This window comes from Chelon labrosus (assembly GCF_963514085.1).
Source record: "Chelon labrosus genome assembly, chromosome: 15".
Taxonomy (NCBI): Eukaryota; Metazoa; Chordata; class Actinopteri; order Mugiliformes; family Mugilidae; genus Chelon; species Chelon labrosus.
Window position 1 is genome coordinate 13,545,240 of NC_140348.1, and position 13,811 is coordinate 13,559,050.

Consider the following 13,811-nt stretch of genomic DNA (forward strand, 5'->3'; position numbering starts at 1 on the left):
GCGGCAAGTGTGCAGATGCATGCACACAGAAAGGAGACACGCTTATGCAAGACACATTAAAAGGGAACCCGCACACGAGCTGAAGCAGAAAAGCAACAGAGAGAGAGAGAGAACGCTGTTTCAGGTTTTTGAAATGTGAAAAAAAAATGGGGGAGATAAGAACACAAACTGCAGGCATTCATTGATGAAAGAACAAAAAAAACCACAAGGATAATTGTCAAGAAGAGATGTTTGAGACCACCAAAGCACTCCAGTTTTCTCTGGAAGAAGGGTCTGTGTTTGAACCTCCCCGAATTCAAGAACGCAGTCACACTGACGAAACCACGAACGCAACAGTGAAATCAAACCAAGCCTCCTGTTCCATTTAGCACAGCCTCTTGTCCTTTAAGGTTTTATCAGTATTCTGGAGATAGAGCATCACATTATGCAGCGCCAACTACCCTGGCATTATCTCTGCTTGTGACAGATCGGCCTGCCATTGTGCCTGCCACAGTGCAGCGTGCATTAACATTAAACAGCTTGGCTGGCCGTCTGCCCGTCCCCCGCGTCCTCCAGGAATACAAGGAGACTCGGCAGCCATGAAGGCGACTCGGAAAGCACCTGTCACCGCCAATGACAAACCACACGAAGCCCATGAAATCCTCCACCTGAACCCCTGCTTCATGCGTTGACGGCACTTCACCAGAAACGGAAGGAAAATAAGGAATTCAGACACACTTGGGTACTTACGTAATTTGACGCGAGATCTGGATGTAGATAGTCGATACCTGAAATGAAATTTGGATGTTAAGCGAGGATGTAATGAAGCATAACGGCATGGTGAAGTGAATAGCGGGCTTCAAGTGTTTTGTCGCTACAACACCACAGTTTCTTAATGGTGTTATTTTGTTATGAAGCATGGATAGTTTAATTCTGACAAAAACCAACCAACTGATCATATCATGAAACATTCTTACATTCAGATAGATAGACTAAAGATAGACTAATCTATCTTTTAGTCTTTTTATCTCCCTAGTTTGTGAATTAAAGTTTTGATATAGCGTTTAAAGTAAAATGCTGCGTTATGAGTTGAGAAAATGCCATGTTTATAAATGGGAATGTTGGAAATTGTGCGCAGTAACATGTGGCTTTTGGAAAACTTGATCAGTAATACATCTTAGTTTGATACACTGAATCATCTTTACATACATACTCTGGAAAGCAACCTTTATATCTTAGATTAAACTGAAGAGCAGTGTGTGCCTCTTTGGGACTGTGATGAACTTTTTTCACCACTGCCTCACGTTTTCTATACTGAAAGATCAAACGATTAATCAGTTTTCCGGCGTATTCTATCAGTACAGGCCAATCTGAACTGAGCCAGCAACACAGGAAGGATTAAATACTGCTTTACGAGTTGAGAAAAACTTGACGAATAGATGCACTGTAGTGAATCACCTTAATCGGGGAATGTCAAATTAATCTGAACCAATATGTTTTCTTCATAACAAATGGTCACTCTGCAGTACATATACTGGGAAGCAACCTTTTTCTATTCTTGATTGTTTTGTTAATTAAATGGATACGAGCAAAGTAATTAATTAAGTCCACGTGAGTTTAATTAAGTGCTTCCAGACAGAGCTCAAGGGTGCAAAGCGGGGACTTTGTGCTCACCGTCGTCCATGATTGCGATGGTAACTCCTTTGCCCGTGTAGCCCAGTTGCCAAGCTTCAGCCACATTAAGATCCAGCCCAGGGGTCCCGTCTGCTTGGCCCGTGTTTATCTAATCACTCAGACAATATGGAGAACATCCATGACTCATGGCACCCAGGTGAGCCACCGTTAGGAAATAATCAACATGGAGGATGCGTGTATGCGCAGGAAGGGAAGGTTATGGATAGAGGCTGCTAGGGGCCGGGGGAGTTAAAGGTGGAAGGAAGGGGGAAGTAAATGTCAGCGATACGGCACATTCATCTGACGTACCGGATGAATGAAGGCACGGCAGCCGCTGCATAAAAGTCACGCTTGCCAGTTAGCGTAAACAAGAGGGGAGGAAACTAGGCAGCATGAATGCAGAGATGAGATTGCACGGCATTGGCCGGGCTAATTTAATATGAAAAACAACGCTGATACAGAATGTAGTGTGGAATATGCCTGGCTTCTGAGTAATTAAGGTGAAAGAATGTGGGTTGCTACGAAAGGTCAAGCAAACAGCAAGTTGGCTGATTACTCACCAGATACCACTGTTTGGTGAATAGAGGGTCGCTCATGTTGACTTCAATATCGTTGATATTTCTGTAGCCTCGCTTCTGACGACTAAAACCATCTTGGTCAAAGACATCCTTCACCTTAGGAAGAAAGCAAAAGAAATGCCAGGTCAATACTAGTTTAAAGTCCACGAACAATTTTATAATTGGCTCGCACAAGTTGCAAAATTAAACGCAGGTGCTGATAGTGCCTGTGCTGCTGGAACACAACCAGTGGCGGGATTCATGCTAGCTGAGATGAAGGCATGTGTTGCTCTGTGCGGAGGGAATCAGAAACCCCAGCTGTGTTCTGATGTACCAGGAAGGCAGAAAAGCATGCAAATCAAAGGGGCATTTCTTTCCCGCCTAATAAGAGGGGCTGCAGCTGGAGCCAAGGCTTCCAAATTCACCTGCCTCGTGGGAGATGATCTTTTCTTTCCCTCAGAAGCAACAGAAATTACGCCCACAAACGCACTCGGATTTCTCTAAACCTCGGCACATTAACAGCTGTGTTTTGGATTACGAACGCTCACCGAGAACTGGCACAATACAGACGTGACGTGCTGGAAGATAACACAACAGAGCAAATGAATGATGGGGATATTAATTTAGGTGTTTGATTAGCTGGTGGTTGGCGCTGAAATGATTGAAAGTGTTTGACAGTGATGTTTTTATTCCCCTTTAGAGATCAAGTCACATAAGGTAAAAGACGGCCTGGGTGCAAGTCAGTAAATTTAGTTTGATTCTTCTGCAATTTCTGCAAGTAGCTATCTCACCACACTTGGAAAAACAAAAGAGATTGAGGAGAAAGTAAAGGATGGATAAATCTGATAATCTTTTACAATCTGGCAACTGCTAGACCAAGCCTGATGTGATGTGAAGCTCTCAGTTTGGAATTTATTACCAACATTCGGCTTGTCACCAAGGACTCACGCACAATGATTTCATTTGAAGGTTTAGATCCTTTCCCATCCCTCTCTTGTCCTCTTCTCTTGATGTGCTCGTCGGGAATGAACTCAAGCGCGGCATTTGTTGAGACCAAATAAATCTATAGCTTGAGTGCCTCATTGACGGATACCCGTTTATTTCATTTCGTTTCCTTTAATACCTGAATTACTAAACAATGAAAGAAAATAGATGTCTTTTTCACAGTTAACAAAGATGCGTTTTTTCCCAAATGGGTCCCTGGATAAATGTCCCTCTTATGCTTACCCTTAGCAAATTCACTCCGGTGTGACTCAGAGAAACAGGCATTGTCTGGTGTGTTTACCGCCGCAGATAAGAGAGCCGAGCAGCACTTAAGATGTCCTTCTAAAACGGCCAAAGCCTATTCATCCAGATCTATCTTTTATGGTATACTCTAAGCAATCTGGAGGCACACACACTGTAAATCAGAACAGTCCTTTAAAAGACAGGTCAGTCCTGAAAGAATACAAACGCTATATCTGCATGCATATCTCTCGTCTTAAAATTCAGTGCTTTTGCCCTATGTTACATTTCTTGTTGCATGATATTATTAACATTTAGAGAGGGAACTACCAGCACTTCTATATATAATTGCAGCATTTCCACCTTCTCTCCATCCACCCTCAATTTATTCCATCGGCTGGCAGGAGAGCCGGTATTTCCCTTGAGACGGCATGTCATACTGCCCACTCACAACATCAAACAGTGCCCGTGCACCCCCATCACTGTCTGCCTTTGCCCACTGCCTGCTCACAACGCTTCAGTTCACTTCAAATCAAAGAGCTGTGCCTTGCCTCGCTCCTTTCTCCGTGTCCTCATTTCCCTCCTGGCTTTTCCACGCATGCATCTTTCAGGGCCGGGGGACGCCGGTCGTTCACGGCGATTTGATAAATGTGTCCACAGTCGTTTGCTCCGCTCTTACTTCCTAATTTACCTTAAATAGCTTTTATGTATGGTGTAAAGAAAAAAAAAGGGAACCATGGATGGACTGGGTGAAGGTGTGGATGTGCGGATGAATGGACGTCTCATTGGGACTTGAGATGTGAAAGGACAAGACAGGGGAAGATCAAGTAATCAAGCATCAATACAGATGGAAAGGAGAGACAGAAGGAAATGATAGCGGGTGAGTCAGAAGTGGGTCAACATGCTTCACTAATAGCGTCCAGGGCTCATGGGACGCCATCCACTTCACTCATTGCTGCTACTTAATTAGACATGTTTTAAATATGTTGAATGAGTGTGTAATGCCTCTTTTATATTCAAAAATTGAGCTTAACAGTCTACTAAACCAGGAACTGTGGGCGTCTCGGGTGTCCATTGCGCTACCTTGGACAATGGCAGCAAGACACTTCAGAACGACAAACAGCCGACTTTAAATCAACCTCATGCGTTTCCAGAGATGCACAGAAATCAATAGCCCGCAGCGTCACGTATGAGCATCCGATTAAAATCTGTAATGTGGATCTGCACATGTCCACGCTGTCTCACTTCCATTAGCTGTATTAGCTCGGTGGAGTGGCTCACATTTATTTTCATTAGCACCTCTCACAACCGCAATTACAGAGGTTAGTTGATTGTCTGCGGCAGGACCTCCACTTTCACCGCCCCCAACGGTGGACAAACACACAGGGCCGAGCACAAAGCCAAACTGTTGTACAGATAAGGGCCTGAGGAGATAACACATCTTTGTGCTTTACGTGAGGAAGAACGGCTGAAACTATGCGTCAATTCATCAGCGAGTAGAGTGGCATACCATTAATCTACAGCTATTTTTAGAACCGGTTAAGTGATGTTTTCTGTTTCCATTGTTTCAAATGTCTTACATTACTGCAAACTGAATATCTTTATTCATTTACAATGCGCACGCAGTAACACTGGTGCACCCACTGTACTGTAACAACAAACAGGCCTTCGTTTGTGTGTCTTCACCAGAGTGAAAACAAATCAGAATGAAAACTAAATTGGGTCATAACAAAGAAACATAATTGGGTTTTGACAGGCAAAAACACAGTGGCATTTTTCTGAAGACGGGGCACTTAGCAGATAAGAAAACACCAACTTTAATACAGTTTTACTGCTTATATTTACTTAGGTACACAACTGTGACTGTACACACAATGAAGTTCCAACCTAGACATAAAGACAGGTCGTTATTAGCTTTCTTTAGTTTGATAACATGAAGAATATTATGTATTAGTTTATTTCTCTCTTTCTCTTCTTTCTCTCTCTCTTTCTCTCTCTCTCTCTCTCTCTCTCTTTATATATATAGATATATATATATATATATAGATATATATAGATATATAGATATATATATATATATAGATATATATATATAGGTTATAATTTGCAGTTATTAAGTGGGTTTTGATGTAATGTGATCATACACGACATGAGAGCTTTCTTTGCTTTCTTTGTACCTGGTGGTATTTTCTGCACATTACAGGCTGCATAAATATCCTCACTTTTGCTAATAGAGTGTATCCTGTTCATGGAACTGTAAGTTCTATCCCCTTTATTGTACATGGATATACTAGCCTCAAAATAATCATTGTCCTGTTGCCCGGCTGGGAAGCTATATGACTGGATTCGTACAGTACTCTGGCTTTCAAAGTAGAATGTGAAACACACAGTGTGGTTTCTCATGCATCTCTGCATGAAGGCTTACCCTTCTATCTTTCTGGAGCCGCTGTCTACTGCGAGCGCTGCGTTTGCTCCGCCTCTTTGAAGTGTCCTGAGGATAGAAGTGAAAGAGCCCTTCTCCGAAGGGAAGCTGGAAAATAAAAGAAGAAGAAGAGAGGAAAAAGGATCAGGGGCAGAAAAGGAGATGAGAACTAATGTGGAGGCGGCGATTATAAAGTGTGAATGGCAAATCAAAACACAATAGGCCGTAAACAGAGGAGAAGGACAGCAGGTCATCTTCCAGTTGGGAACAAGAGCACTGATTCCCTGGATTTTCACTGAGGATCTATTTTAAGGCACCGGAGAATAGTGCTGGAATCAACCATAATAAATCACAAGGGCAGGGAAATGAGATGCATCATCCAGAGCTCTCCCTCCAGCACTGTGCACAGATTAAAGACCCCCTTATGCTTTAGTAACAGCCAGGGTTCAGGTCAATCCTCAAAATAAATGCTTTCAGATGCGCCTGTCAGATCGAATATGAAAATGCAATTCTTATGAAAGGATGAAGATTATTCCTCCACTGCGCTTGTAGTCTGAAAATATACAGGAGCTTGTCATGCAAATAGCAAGAATCAAAGCAAAACACTGCATATCTACTGAATGCGCTTTTAGTGAGAATTGTTTTTTTCACATTGGTTGATCCCAGATATCTTTTTCACTCTCTTATCTCTGTGCTCCCATTTGTGTCCAAGCTCTGCACCCCAGTCGTGTTAATTAAGCAACAAAAGGAGATAAATCAAACAACGCCAACATTGTTTAATGGGGCATACCCCATTAAGACAAATATAGCTGCGGATTACATAACCTGGGAGGCAGTAGATGGTGAAGATGATCTAGGTGGCTACAAGAAAGCGAGCAAGCAATCACAGAACTGGCGATGCTTCACAATCTCCACACAGACATCCCATTGTGATGACTTACAAATTGAAACAGGTTTTGTTTTCCTTTTTTTTTTTTTTATCATTATTATTGTGGAAAAAAAGACAGAAAATCCTCATTCAGAGTGGAGCAGGCACCCCTCTGTTCACTGCTACGCCTCACTGACTAAGGCTCCAGCCAATTTCACCCACACATTTATTTTGACATGTGACAAGGAACACACACTGTCGGGGAATTATTTCCATTGGTCTGAAATAAACGGCGTGTTGCGTCTTTTGACATTTTTGGAGGCACCCCGCGCTTGTCAATCCATTTAATAGGACGCTGTGTCTCAGGTGAGTTAAATGCCATTATCTGCAGGGGAAGGCCGCGCATGTGAGCAGACGGAGGCGAGGGGAGACGGGGAAAGACGTGTGTTGTAAAGGGACAAATAAAAACCGAGAAAATGAACTTAACTTTTATTATCTTTTGATGGAATTTAGAGACCGAGGGGGGAAATCTGTCCAGCTGCCAAGGGTGAGATCACACCACAACTTCATGTTGTGAGAGAAATCCCTGCTGATGCAATGCTTGAATGCTTGGTCTGTATATATATATATTTTTTTTAAAGAGCAGCTCCCATTATTGCTCCAGGCGCCCTGTTTCTTTGCCGGACCCTGGAATTGGATGTGTTTTAAAATGCAGTTTGATGTGACCCACAGGCCAGTGGGCAACCTGCTAACCAGGGCCTTCATTTCACTGGGGATGACGTCATCAAATTACGAGAAAGTGGAACGAAGTCAAAGCTGAAGAAAACCTCAAGATGATGCCTCCTCTCGCAGACAACATGTATGTGGCCCTGCAGCTACAGTCTGCCTGAATGTTCTGACAGAAATAATAGAAAACAAGCATAAATATTTGATGTGAACCTTTCCATTTGCATGCACTGATGATTGGTTTACTCAAGAGACATATTAATAAAAAATAATTTTAAAAAACTGTTACCAATGCTTGACAGTTTCATCAGAGCATCCCTACCTTTCGGGCACTCTGAAACCCATGTTGTGTTGCAAGTTGGTGAGCCTCGTCCTGTGCGTCCTCGTGCAACTGAACCAGAAGATGGTCCGTCAAGACTCCTTCTGCAGCCTGCGTCGCGAACAGCAGCGCGTTCAGCAGCACTATAAATCCCACGGCCGTCCCATGTCGGGGAGATCCACGCATTGTGTCTGGCTTGTGTCAGTCCGCCTGTCTGCCTGGCTGACCGTCGGAGTGAAATCAGAGTGCGGGATGCTCCTCGTTAGAGATGGGAGGAGGAGGAGGAGGAGGAGGAGGAAGAAGAAGAAGAAGAGGAGGAGGAGGATGTGAAGAGGTCGAATCAAAGCGCTTGCGGACGCATCTCCTCGTCGTCGGCTGATGAGACCGCTGGAAGTTGGATTTCGCCGAGGTGCAGCAGCTCCTGCCGTGTGCTTCGAGTCCTGTGTGTTGTGGACCAAACCTGCATCCTCAGCTTTCTATCTCTCCTACTCCTCCTCCTCCTCATCCACTCTCCTGTAATTCATTTACCTTCCTCGCTCGGGTAGTTTCTGCGCGTGACGTTGTACCAATGGGCTCCGGCGGGTGTGTCCCCCTCGTTTCCTCCCCCGGATGAGCACGGGGACACTTTTCAGCACCTTGGAGAATTCCTCCCATCGTCCTCGGAGTTGATGGGAATGGTATTGATCAGCGGGCTGCCTGGTTTCTGGCTTCATCAGAATAAAAACACGTTTGGGTAATCTCCCAGAGAGGATTAGTGTGCCATTTATGGTGACCTTCTTGAAGGCGTATCACTATGCCTGTAGAAACCCTAAAATACACCTCTCAGCCCACAGTTCTCTTGCATGCACCTGTTATACCCAGCCTCGACCCTCTTTGTGCAGCGGAATGTAAGACCAGTCCCACTGGACTGTAACAGGTCATTTGGATGTGAACAGCAGGCAGCAGCAAAATGGACTGCTCTTACCAAAGCTGGCTCATTAAGGGACTCCAGCTCTCCTGCCTTCCTCCTGCTTCCCTGCTGCTAGACGGTGGAAGAATGGGATCCAGGGCTGCTGTGAAGTGATGTAGCTCTGATGTGCATAGGCTATGTGAGAAGGCAGAGAGCAAGACGGGCAAATGAGTTCCTGTGAGTGCGATGCTACTAATTTGCTTTCCACAGGCAAGATCCAAGGCCCGTGATTTACTGCTGTACAGCTGGCAATCATTGCAGTCATGAAGACTTGAAGGTGGTCAGATAATGTGACAGTTGTTGCCTTGGTTTGATTAAAGATGACACCTGAGCCCCCCTTCATTTAAGGTCACGTATACCAATCAACAGGATCTTTAACAGATTTCTATTTGCATTTTTGCACGAGGGCAGTGGAGTGAGTGCAGCAAGGTTGTTGTTACATGGTTCTGTGCTTTAAAGACGTATACCTGAACAAAGAGATCTTGAAGAAGAAATCAGGTCTACAATCATCCCATTAGTGAGTATATTCCAAGCATTGAGCATTGCGTACATTTCACAAGACACAAAACCATATGTGCACGGAGGAGAATTAGAATAGGCACATAATAAAGCCAATTAAAACATGATGTCTTGACTGTTTTGCACTTAATCTCTTTTATGCACCTGATTAAAAGATGCAGATCTATCAGCATTGCAGCGTGCAGTCGCATGCATTGTTCACCATTACACGGCATTGTCTGCAAAAGTGCAGTATGCAGAGCACAAAAGCAAGTCTGGAAAAATAATGAAGGTGAATTTTCTATAAGTGGATCCGCTTTACTAATCACTGTTTCCGTGCTCCCTGCAGACCTCCTCCCACACTCCTGCCATCCAGCCGCCCAGAGATTATTTATTTAGCTTGGGCGAGCCGTTCTCCTCTCTGCCGGGCCCTCGTGAGCGATCCACGCTTGGACCGCTGATTCACGCCAGCTGGCTGCATCCTCACTGTAATATATATATATATATATTACCTGTAAATAACAAAAAAATAACAGCGTCTTCTGCTGCTAGGCGGTGAGGGAGAGGGTTTATGTGACGCTTGAAGACATGACACATGTGCCTGTAGTGGAAGGAAATGGATTCAGGTTGACTTGACAGAGTACAAACTGTTTGTAATCTCTTATTTCCTGCCCTTTACAATCAAAATACAGAATGGTGGGTAAGTGATTACACAATAAGACAAAGTATATATTCATTAACTTTATGAGAAATGTAAATAAATATACTTTTAAACAGAAAACATAACGTTTTAGAGGTCGTCCACACAAAACAACCAGTTGAGTGAAATAGATTTTCTGTAATGCTCTTTTTAGGCGCCAAAGCACCGTCTACACAACCTCCTGAAATCCCAAATCTTGTCAGTTTTTGTTGAGTTTTGTAACATAAATGAAGTCTGTTTTTAGATATTTCATTTACAAATCCCAGGATATACCTAAAATATTAATAAAGCTTGTGAAGAATTTGATTTAGAATAAAAAAAACATTTAGTAATATCAAAATTTTTAGTAATTTATGAAGCACAAGCTTGTAATTCATTCGTTTTTAAGGATCAAATGACACTTGAGTTTGATAGACAGCATTATGAGTTCTCATACTTTATTAAAAGCCAGTTTCTTCTTTTTATCCTTCCTTTATCGTGCGTGGCCTTCACGGCACAATTCCGTTATAGATCAAAGTTTTTGTAGCATTTTAATATGCCGCTGAAAGACTTCAACGGAAGATTGACTGAAGATAATAATATGTTCACACGGCTGCATGTCTTGTGAGACGATTTAGTTCCACAAATACACAGAATTACAGGTTAATTGTTAGTGCGAAGCTCCAGAGGCATTTGGAAATCTGATATTTTATAGCTGCATGGTTAAACAGCCCTCTGCCGTGCTGTTTATCCACTTGTGAGGAATGACACAACATAAATGGAGTTGTTCAAATGCAAGGATCTGCGGCAGTGTTGGAGGAGGAGCTGAGAAACACGGGTCTTTAATTTTTCATATTCGCCCGGGGCTGGAGTGGATGCAGGCAGCCTGTCAGAGTTTCAGCAAGAGGAAGAGAGATTAGGCCGGCGGCTACAAGCTGATACTTGGCAGATAATCAAGGGAGCGCGCGCACACACACCAAAACGCGCTGATCCTGAAACCATGGCAAAGCCTCTGAAGCCTTTGCCACCAACCTTTCAACCAGACAAGAGAGAAAAGCATATTGATCTTCCACCTTGCAAGTCTGTAGTCAACAAACCCTGAAGCAACCAGTAAATTTGCGGACTGTTTTTATGTGTTTTGCAGATCATGAATTAAGCCTGGACTCGTTTAAATCTTGAGCACTTCTAAAAAGCAAATACTCACTGACAGAACACACTTGGGAAACATTCATTCATTCATCTTCTGTAACAGCTTGTCCTGTGAAGGGTCGTGGGGGAGCTGGAGCCTATCCCAGCTATCATTAGATGAGAGGCGGGATACACCCTGGACTAACACAGAAAGGTCCCAGTTGGCCCATGGATTCGAACCCAGAACCTTCCTGCTGTGAGGCATCAGTGCTAACCACCACACCACTCTGCCGCTCCACTTGGGACACATCAACCAGCAAATGCGACTGTTACAGCTTTCCTCCCTATTAGTGTCACGGAAATGAAAAGCCGCGCAGAGAGAGAGGCAAAGACAACAACAAAATAAGACAAAAGCTAAAAGCGGATCCCTCCCCGTAGTTAAGCTGTCATTTCAGAGGCAGCTCCAGTTCTATACTCCACTGCCTGTGTTGTGGGATGGGATGTCTCAGAGTGAAGTGGGGGATTGTGGTTACTATATCCGCATTGATTGCAGTGCGGATAGCGTCAGGAGCTTCACATCTGATTTCTGTTTCACTCCCTCTCTCGCTCTGCCTCTTTCTCCGTGTCTCCCTGCTCCGCTCTGCCTGTAAAGCACCCGCCCGCCTCTGCTTGTGTGAGATAAGATGCCGGCCTTCATAGGTAGACTGATATCAAAACCCCCCAGACAACGCTGGTCTTCATAATGGAGGAAGGGTGACGCGTCGTGACATGTCACCTAAATGCCTCCTCTTGCTTTAGATCATTTCGTTTGACATCAGTCTTCTTGACGCGAGAGCAGACAGTTCAGTGGCTCTTGGTTTCGTCAAACGAAGCAGCTGGGGACGCCAGGTGAATAAAATGTCACACTGAATGTAAGTGTGCTCAGGAGATGTAAAGTCTCCCGGTTCTGACATTCTGAGTAATTCACTGTGGAAGTTGGATTTAATTGCAGCCACTCTACAAGTGAACCTGACTCTAATACTGTGTCATGCAGATCTTTTACATCCATCAGGGCAGCTGGAGGAGCAGATAGCAGGCAGTAGAGGAGCACCGTGAGGTTATGTCGGGGCTAATGCTCTGCGAGGCGCGGCGGACAGAACGGCCAGGTGAAAACACCACCTCGATTTGTCATGCACCACGCAACTCAGCACAGAACATTAAATTAAACTCATCGCTCCTATCTTTTATATCCCTCTGTCCAGTTGCCTCTCTCTCTCTCTCTCTCTCCCTCTCCCCTCATCATTTAACATTTCCTCTCTCCTCCAGCTCCTGAAATTGTAATGTTCCCATGTAAGTGTTGTTTACAACCCCCCTGTAGGTCTGAGGGAGCCTCCAGAAAGGCCGTTCCGCCCCGCGGCAAACAGGTAATACATGTTACCACAACCCACAGCTTTCATTTGTGAGGTTCAGTTCTGCACTGCTGTGTTGTTTTGATTTTTCTCACTGCGGGGTGCAGGCTAATATGGAGGCTATTGATATTTCTGCCCGTGCTTCTGCTTAGCCTTGAGCTTATACCGAGCGTATTATAAACCATGAAGTCTAACGTCCGTCGATAAAACTGTAGGTTTCATTGACACTGCGAGGCACAGTCCACTCGTTCTTGATATGAAGACCAACTCGACAGAAGCCGATAATGGTAAAAAGCACATAACAAACCTGTTCACTCTAAAACAGCTGCTGCAGAAACCATGTGTTTATCAGATTAATAACAGATGTGCTGGACTCTCTAATATCTCAAAATATACACTGATGTTTTGGACACTTGTTGATACGGCAAACTTGTTAGCACTACCATCAGGTAGATCCAAACTGGGGCCACACTGCTCATAATAAGCCTAATTTTAAGTAATTTCAGCTGTCTTTATTCTGTAGTAGCTCCTGACACATAGCCGCTACATGCTTTAGATGGTAACTACCTGTTACTACACTTTCACAAGCTAGTTGCTAAATTTGTTTTAATAATGTAATAATGTATTTAATATGATTTGTGGGTATCATTATTTAATCTTTGAATAATTTATATTCACCAGGTATACGTACAACCCATGATGATGTTATTTCGCCAGCTGCATCATGTTTTATTCATCAGCTGGATAGATAAATTATGCAATTGTGTTTCTTAGCAGAGATGAAAAAAAAAAATCCAATTTTCTTCTCTCTGCCCAGATTATATAAATCACTGTAAAATTGAATATAACTGGGTTTGGGACAAGGCGCCTCATCAGTATGGGGGGAAAATGTCCTGTAATATCAATTGTGCGTTGTTTTCCCAGAGGCTGGAAAAACAACGCACTGCTGCAGCCTATAGCAGTGCACTGCTCACTCAGACAGAGACTGAGCAAGAGCAGGGGTGCCACCTGCTTTGACAGTCAGAGCATATCCCAGATAGAAATTTAGCTTAATTGGAAAAGAAAAACAACTGCGCGAGCAAAGATTATGCATAATCACAATAATTATTTCCCTCTGTGTATTACTTATTTTGAGGCGAGTCTTCTGTGCCTCCTAATGAATGCATCACCTAGGAGGGAATAAAAAGGACATGCAAATTAGCATTAGAGATGAATCACATTTGTGATAGAGAAAGAGAAAGAGAGGGGATGAAAAAAATATCCATCTGATTTGATTTATTATCAAACCCGCTTTGACTTGGAAGGAAATGGCTTTTTCCACAGTTTGCCTGGCAGAGGATTCTCCAGCGTGTTTCAAGACTGCAGTGTATTCTTAACTTAGTTCACAAGTTTGAGGCCAA

General features: G+C 43.6%; 1 protein-coding gene across 1 annotated transcript in view; it reads right to left on the reverse strand.

Annotated features, from left to right (window-relative positions):
• The window catches only part of pcsk2 (proprotein convertase subtilisin/kexin type 2), a gene marked incomplete at its 5' end in the record, with an annotated part of 28,313 nt that extends 20,358 nt beyond the window's left edge, over positions 1 to 7,955 (reverse strand). The window contains 5 exons of the mRNA XM_084561556.1: positions 730 to 767; positions 1,654 to 1,762; positions 2,214 to 2,327; positions 5,860 to 5,964; positions 7,773 to 7,955. Coding sequence (XP_084417682.1) covers positions 730 to 767; positions 1,654 to 1,762; positions 2,214 to 2,327; positions 5,860 to 5,964; positions 7,773 to 7,955 — 549 coding nt within the window. The remainder of the gene's footprint in view (positions 1 to 729; positions 768 to 1,653; positions 1,763 to 2,213; positions 2,328 to 5,859; positions 5,965 to 7,772) is intronic.
• Between the last annotated feature and the right edge of the window lie 5,856 nt (positions 7,956 to 13,811).